Source organism: Pygoscelis adeliae, unplaced genomic scaffold, assembly GCF_000699105.1.
Source record: "Pygoscelis adeliae isolate BGI_AS28 unplaced genomic scaffold, ASM69910v1 Scaffold126, whole genome shotgun sequence".
In the NCBI taxonomy this organism is placed as follows: Eukaryota; Metazoa; Chordata; class Aves; order Sphenisciformes; family Spheniscidae; genus Pygoscelis; species Pygoscelis adeliae.
This window is the reverse complement of record NW_008824896.1, coordinates 164519-172828: the sequence shown is the minus strand read 5'-3', so window position 1 is coordinate 172828 and position 8310 is coordinate 164519. Positions and strand designations below refer to the sequence as shown.

The following is an 8310-nucleotide window of genomic DNA, read 5'->3' as shown; positions in this document are numbered from 1 at the left end:
TTGACCACTACCCTCTGGATGTGACCATCTAACCAATTCCTCACCCACCGGATGGTCCACCCATGAAATCCGTACCTCTCCAGTTTAGAGAGAAGGATGTTGTGGGGGACCATGTCAAAGGCCTTACGGAAGTCCAGATAGATGACATCCGTAGCTGATTTAATTTTGTTGATTCTTAGTGTGTTGTCTTGTTCCGCAAAGTTTCCTAAATTTTGCAATGAGTAAGGCTATGTGTTTGAAAAATAATAGTGAAAGTAAAACTACAAGCACCTTTAAAAAAAAGTCATCTCCTTCTGCTTTTACAGGTATTTTCAAATGGAGACTATCAGCTGGAGAAGGCAATGGAAGAGATATTGAGGGATTCTGAAAAAGACCAGAACAATTTCACTGCTCTCCGAGAAGGTTCCAGTGATGCAAGCAGCCAGGCAACTGGAGATGGGTCAGCAGGTCAAACAAATCAGCCATCTTTGCACCTTGTTTTAGACCCTTCTACAACAGGTATTGCTAAAGTGCTTCCCCCCTCAATCACATATGGCAGTTTTTTCTTTATGCAGTTTCAAGTTAACCTTAAAATGAATATAAAGCTTCCTGGAGCTTCATTCCAAAACTATACTGGAGAATACCCTGGGGCCTCCTCTCCTTTTCTAATTAGTTGAGAATTATAGACAGGAATAGTTTATCATCAGATTGATACCCTGTGCTGCTCTGTTTTGGTCAAGATAATTTTCATTTTGTCTCCAGCCCTAGATGAGTTAGGACTGAGTATTGTGCAACATGCATCATGCATCATCTGAAGCAGAGATGCTACTGATTGAGTATGAGAAGTTTCAGGGCAGTGTTCATTGACAGTACTACCTACGAATGAAATATACCCTGAGGAAACTGATGAACTTTTAAGCTCTGGTTCTATCACCAGGTATCAGTAAGGACAGCTTGAGATTTGATATTTGCTAGGAATGATTGTGATACTTTTCTGGTATTTAAAGTTTTGGTGAAAAAGGGAGGACTGAAAGCTTTTTATTTAAACTATATTGTATATATTTGATGTAAATATATTGTAGCTTTTTTTTTTTTTAACGTATATTAGGAATACAAGGCTGTGGCCATCTCTGTGGACCTTGAATTAGAATTGTTTTTCCCTCAGCAGCATGCAGAGCAGTTCTGTGGCATAGTATCAGATAATTTCCATAGCATCTGTTCGGGAAGTAAAAAAAAAAAAAAGAAAGTTTTTGTGGTAGAATAAGATAGACAGTTTACGCATAATGAAAACACCCTTCTCTTAATTACATGTATGCTCTATTTTTGAGAAACTTACTTTACTGGCTCCCTGTTTGACGTGCTTCAAACAGAACACAACCCTTAGCATGAATGAACAAAGAAATACTTGTAGACACATTCCCTCCCCCCAGGAATAATTCAATTTTGCAATCTTTACGATTTAAGTATTATGGAAATATTAGCTATAGTAATAAGAAATAGAAATAACAGGGCAGATTGCTTAGAGAGGTTTGGAATGTCCATCTTTGGAGATACCAAAACTGAGCTGGACAGGGCCCTGAGTAACCTGATCCAGTTTTGAAACTAGCCAAAACCTGGTCTGTCTTTGGGCAGGAGTTAAAGCTAGATGACCTCTAGATGTCTTTTCCAACCTAGATTACTCTGATTCCATACTTAACGAATTTTTCTTCCACCTCTCCTCTCATTTCTCATATGTCAAAATGCCTTAAAAAAACCCCCACCAGAAAACAACAATAACAGCAAAACTCCCAAAAGCTCCCTCAAGACCGCCCCTGTCCATAGTAGTGTGATAGTAGTGTGAAAAAGAATGCTTCTCTTCTGCCGAGTAGAGGAACAGACACATACTCCTTTTCTTTTCCCCAGCTCCCTGATGGTTTCATGCAGTTGATATAGCTATCCCAGGAACGTGAAACACATTTAATAATTCTACACAAGCTGCAAAGACATGGGAGAGAAGAGAATTAGAGGCATCTTTATGCAAAACGATGAGTAGGAATTAGAAGGAGGTATAAGCAAACCAAAGAACATCTGGGGAATGGAGCTTAAGAAAACATTGTGTTCTAGCACTGCTAAAAAGAATCAAAAGGCAATTTATCCCTATCCAATACTTGGAAACATGCGTTAGAATAGAATAGACTTAATATTAAGCTGCCGAATGGATTTCTTATTATTGGAGCTTGACTTTTGACCCCCATGTCTATTCTCAGAAAAAGTGGGAGATTTTGCTATTGAACTTGTTCAGAAAACAATGTGTAAAAAATAAAAACAAATGGTTAAAGAAAAGGTTTCTTCATTTTCAGAAATCTCTGCACCAAGGCCATCTTCTCCCAGTGAACCCCTGGAAGAGGACAGCGTATTGTTTAACAAACTGACTTATCTAGGTTGCACAAAGGTGTCTGCCCCTCGAAATGAACCAGAAGCTCTACATGCCATGGCAAACATGAAATCCTCAAGTCAAGCCCCTTTACCTGTAACGCTTTATGTTCCAAACATTCCAGAAGGCTCTGTAAGGTAACACACAAATGTTTCTTTTGTTACTTGCACAGACACATAAAAGGTGGATTCTGACTTTGTTACTCACACAAGGAAGTAGAATTGCTGGATTTGTGCGTAAAGTTCTTGCTGAAGACAGTTATTTTTGAGAAATTCCTCTGAAGCAACAAACGCATGCTCCAGTTTAACATGCAGTACATAGTTGGTGGTAGCGGTTGCCATACAGTGTCAAGAAAAGCATATCTCTCTACCTGCATCTCTGTTCAAATATGATAATAAGAGATGCCTCTTTGTCCAGGTAGTTCATTCATGTAAGCTGCCTGCAAATTTGTGGTACCTACATGTCTAGGTATAAGTCTCTTGGAACTTAAAGCAGGGAGAAATGTTACCATACTTTTTGTCTACATGTGCATGCCATAGCTTGTGGATAATGACACAGAGCATGGTAGTAATACTGCTTGTCAGTAATCAGATACAGTGAAATACTTTGCCTTTCAAAGGGAAATTGTTGACTTGTGGAAGTGCTGTGTCAGTGGTCACATTCACTTGTTTGTGGTTATTTGCTCAAAGCCCTTATACCATGAAGGATTATTTGACCCATTTCAAACCAGTGAATCCTGAAAATGAAGCGTGAGGCTGAAAGTCGTCTTTGGGGCATGGGATTACTCTGAGGGTCAGTGTCTCTGTATTGATTATCAGCAAGTGCCTGTTTGTTAGCTGTAGGGCCAAATATTCTCAAGCATCTTGTTCAGTGATTTCTGATATACTGGAAAGGGAGAGCAGGTAATGCCTGTTTTCTCCCAACCTCCCTAGTCTGTAATCACATCCAAGGTAAATATGTTGAGACAGTACTAGTCCTGCTGGCCTTGGGTTAGCTGAAATTTCAATTCTAGACTCTTCCATATTTCTTGAGGATTTGAGATGCTGGTTTCTATTTCCAGATATTGCTTTGCTAAAGCCAAGTCTCACCTGTGTCTGCCTCATGATGCATATGCTGATAGTCTCTAGATACTAGAAAACATTTACTTGTCCCATGTGAGAAGGGTCTTTTAATTAGTGATGACAGTCAAGGGTTCTTAATCAGGGTGCACTAAAGGCACACCTGGAGCAGTCTTCCATCCAGAAGTAGGGAGCATCGCAATATGCAAGATTTTTATTTTTTAACTCTGATACCAAGATATCTGAAGGATATGGTTAATTTCCTTCCTTTTCTGTGCTCTGCCTATGTATTGACTATCATCTTGTGCAGAAAGACAGAAGGACCTTCAAGCACATATATTATTTTCTTCCATTTTGCTCTTTGAACCCAATTTAAGATTTTGTTTGACTTTATGGCAATATTTAATTTGAATTAGGAAATTACACTGCATGCTTTTATGATGGCAACTGTCACATAGACACTAGATGTTAGGTGTGCTGTACCTATTTTTGTAGCCATTGTGGCCATTCAGGAAGGTTGTTTTGCAAGTGAAACTGCAGGTTCCTTTGATCTTTAATTGCAGAGGACATCATTAAGTGAAGGACTGCCTAAGAATCTGCACAGAACTGTAAAGGTGAATCCATGTGTGACATAATACACTCCATCAAAGTTCAAGTGACACCAGTGTCATCTTTGAGGAGTGTTTCCATTCCTGGTATCTGAACACTTGTCATGTGGGGTTCCATTTAATGTGTCCCACCAATATTACAGCATGCTGAATCCTCTCTGGGCTTTTCTTGCCTTTAGGAGATTAGTCCTTTATTTTTATTGTTGCAGACTTGGGATTCTTGTCCAGGTAACGAACGTTTATTCACCCTTGATGTGAATATGCATATGGACAAGGAGAGAAAAGACAGGGGAGAACTGTGTAGCTCTAACTATTATTCTTTAAAACTCACTGTTTAGTGGTCCATTCTGAGACCACCATCCCTGTTGTCTTCTTTAAAGTTTCCGAAATATTCGTTGGGTTCTGAGTTTGAGAGGAATGTAAAATTTTTTATGAGCCCTTAGGTCTGTGATTATTATTCACCCGAACATGGCAGCAAGCATTTGCTGCCTGTAGATTCTGAATAAATAATGTTTTCTTAATGTTTTCTTAAACAGAGATTTAAATTCTCTTATAATACTGAATTTTCTTTGATCTTTGTATGCAAATTGCATTTTCACGGTTCCTGTGGTTTCTATGTTTCTACTTGTGTTTTTCACAAATGATCGCAGAGCAATGATGGTCATTGTTATTGCATGACATAGATGTACTATATTTGTTTGTATTACAGAGTATAAAAAAAATTAAGCCAATGTTACAACCAGAAACATTTACATCTTAAATTTGGGAAGCCTGACATTTCTGTTCCTACTGTCCATCTTGTGTACTTGAATTTAGTAGTAATTACAGTTTAGATATTTATTTAAATGCAGAAGAGTCTTTTAGGTAGGCCTGTTTGTTTTACTGACCTTTTTCTTTGATCTTCTCTGTTCCTTTCCTTGACAGAATAATAGATCAATCAAGCAATGTGGAGATAGCCTCTTTTCCAATCTATAAGGTGTTGTTTTGTGTGCGGGGACAAAATGGGACTTCAGAGAGCGACTGTTTTGCATTTACTGAAAGCAGCTGTGGAACTGAAGAGTTCCAGATTCATGTTTTCTCCTGTGAGATTAAAGAGGCAGTAAGTATTAAATGTTGTACAGTGACTTGTAAGAAGGATACAAGTGGTATTTTAAGAAGTTATTCCAGATGTGGAAATGGTATATAGTGCCCTGAAAAATATGTTAACACATACATAATGAATTTCACAGAATGTGCAGCTAGTCATATGTGAATATTAATATAATTTAATTTTTTTCTTTTTCTTCTAGTATTTCAATAAAATTCCAAAGTGCACTGTAATGGGAAGATTTAGAAAGCCTAAGTTTAAGACAAATATTTTGTTTTTCAGGCCTCATTTGGGTAGGTTTCAGACTAAAGTTGCAGTGTAGACCTTGTGAGTTACAAAGAATCATTTTACAGTACTCTGCCCTAGATGTTTTAGGAAGAACTATGTGATAGTTTGGGAGAAAAGGATTTTCTAGAGTGGAAAAATAGAGGTTTAAAGAGAAGAAATCACCTTGGGTTTTTGACATCTGTAAGAGCAAGCTGTAAGTTTTGTTGTTAAATACACGACCTGAGAAGTACATTATTCAGGTCCTCTAATGAGTTGCATTCCTAATCTTGTAATACATATTAACTTACTGACCATTACATGAGCAGTGAATGTGACACAAATGGAAATAGATGTTGTTACTCAGTTTGCTTGGTTATTAAACACCTGATCTGAATGTTTTGTGTTATATGAGCCATGCTTTGTGTTCAGTGTAAGAGACAAGTGATAGTAATTTGATGACCTTCAAAACCACATCACAATACCCCATAATACCCCATTAAAAATACTCTTTTATTTTTGATAAAACTATCAATTCTTTTGCTTTTCTGCAGGTCAGCCGAATTTTATATAGTTTCTCAACAGCATTCAAACGTTCTTCCAAACAAGCATCTGATCATGTTAAGGACTTTGTTCTTCCTACTCCAGATAGCGATGTGTACACTTTCAGTGTTTCCTTAGAAGTCAAAGAAGATGATGGAAAAGGAAATTTTAGGTAATCTGAATAGAAAGGGAAAAGTAGAAATCTCTTTGAAAAAAGCATATAGCTACTTGCAGAATGCACAGCTACTCTGTTGCAGTAAAATTGATTTGGCCTCTTTTCATAAGTAGACTTGTTATAAAAAGGAAGCTGTTGCTTTGCTTTTACAATTTTCTTCTCTGTATCTTTTCTTTAAAAAGATTAAAAATCAGGATACCTTTTTCAAGTTAGTTTCTTTTAAATACACGATTTCTGGTAGGGATGCTCAAGGCAGGCCTGTGTCAGTGGAAGAGATAGTAGGACATCTGTTAAAAACTTTAGTCAAACCGATTTTCTTCAGTAAATACAGTCTAGTGGTATCTTTTTTGAGTGTTGGGTTGTTTTTGGTTTTTTTTGTTTTAAATAAGCTCATTAATTCCAAATTTATTTAAGATTTAGAAAATGTAAACTTCTCTAAGCATTACAGGGGACAGGGGAGCAAGGTATTCTTTGCCTAACAGCTAATTAGAAGGTTTTTTGGAATGGAAGAGGGAGTTGATAATAAGAGTTAATTCTGTGAAAATGTCTTATTTATTTTTTGCTTCATAGCCAGTATATAGCTATTTTCTATCATTTGAAAACCCAAAATACCCCATGCATTTTTGCATATCTTTGTCTGATAAATCTCCCAGACAGCATACTAAGTGTAAGTCTATAGTCTGTTTCTCTTCAGTGTCGGTTTATGAACTTCTGAATAAAGGAAGAGAAGGTCTCTCAAATGAGTTGAGCCATTAACAGTTTAAGTGGGCTGCTACTCTCTTTTCTGTATTTAGCTGTTAATCCTATGTAACTGTGCTAAAGAAACGTGTTTCTTTATTCTTTTAGCCCTGTGCCAAAGGATAGAGAAAAACTATATTTCAAGCTTAAACAGGGAATTGAGAAGAAAGTGGTGATTACAGTTCAGCAACTCTCGAACAAAGAACTGGCCATTGAAAGGTAAGATTCTTGTAAAAATAATGCAGGTTAAGTTTTTGAGAGAACAGTATTTAATGTACTTTTCCCTGGCTTTGTTAAGTTATGTGACAGAAAGAAATACAACAGTAACACAGAAAGTATTATTGCACAATATAATTAATTTATAGGTGCACAGTTCAGTTTTAAATTTCTTTTTTTTAGGTGAAAACAAGAAACATAGTCTGTAATACTCAAACATTCTTGGTTTTTTGCCATTTAATTGTCTTTTTGAATGTGGTGTTAGGATACTTACGACATTCAGATGCTTTTGATTTTGCTTTCTGTTGTTTTTAAGTAGTGCAAACACATGCATTTATTGTAATCCTGCATTACCAGCATCTCGCTGTTTAGTAAAAGTAGCCAAGTTAGGTTGTCTGAGCTATGTTAAACCTTGGAGAACATTAATCTGTTAGATCAATGTGTTGGAACACTACAAGTTTGGACTCAACCTGCTGGTTAGAAGAAACAATCTTTCGGTGGAGTCTTTAAGATGAGTAGGATTCCTTTGTAGTTTCGTTATAATATGATACTAATGTTTATCTTGAAGTGATGGTGAAGAGCTCAGGAATGGTTGATGACTCGTTTTGTATTTTCTGGAAATTGCATGAGAGGGATCCTTTTTGGACAGAATAATCTGACTTTTTGTGCAAAGCACTTGCACAAGAAGCGGACCATGCATGTGAAGAATAACAGTTAATGTGTTCATTAACAGTAGACTCTTGTTACTACAGTAGTAGTAGGTATAGTATTAATTTAAATTAGGAAATGCCTTCTCAATAGCTCAATTTTTAAAAATAGCAAACGCCACCAGATGGCAATCTTATCAAAAGAGTAACAACAGGAGAATTCAATTTTAGTGAAAAGGGAATTCAGGATAACAAGAGAATCAAGAAAAAAGCCCCACAACCCTCCCAAAACTTAAGATTGATTTCTTCACTTGCTTTCAAGCTCTTGTTTCAAAAATGAAACTAAAATTTTAGACAAGGAATATACAGCATAATTTAGTAAGTTTAATCATAGAATCGTTTAGGATGGAAAAGACCTTTGAGATGATCAAGTCCAACTGTTAACCTAGCACTGCCAAGTCCTAGGTTAGCATGCCACTAAACCATGTCCCTAAACACCACATCTACACGTCTTTTAAATACCTCCAGGGACAGTGACACAACCACTTCCCTGGGCAGCCTGTTCCAATGCTTGACAACCCG

The 8310-nt window shown here is 36.9% G+C and overlaps 1 protein-coding gene across 1 annotated transcript in view; it reads left to right on the top strand.

The window, feature by feature from the left end:
- LOC103917507 (rab GTPase-activating protein 1-like) overlaps positions 1-8310 on the top strand; it is a gene marked incomplete at its 3' end in the record, with an annotated part of 171848 nt that overhangs the window by 2268 nt on the left and 161270 nt on the right. The window contains exons 2-6 of the mRNA XM_009324650.1: positions 306-498; positions 2319-2529; positions 4983-5157; positions 5964-6124; positions 6974-7084. Coding sequence (XP_009322925.1) covers positions 306-498; positions 2319-2529; positions 4983-5157; positions 5964-6124; positions 6974-7084 — 851 coding nt within the window. The remainder of the gene's footprint in view (positions 1-305; positions 499-2318; positions 2530-4982; positions 5158-5963; positions 6125-6973; positions 7085-8310) is intronic.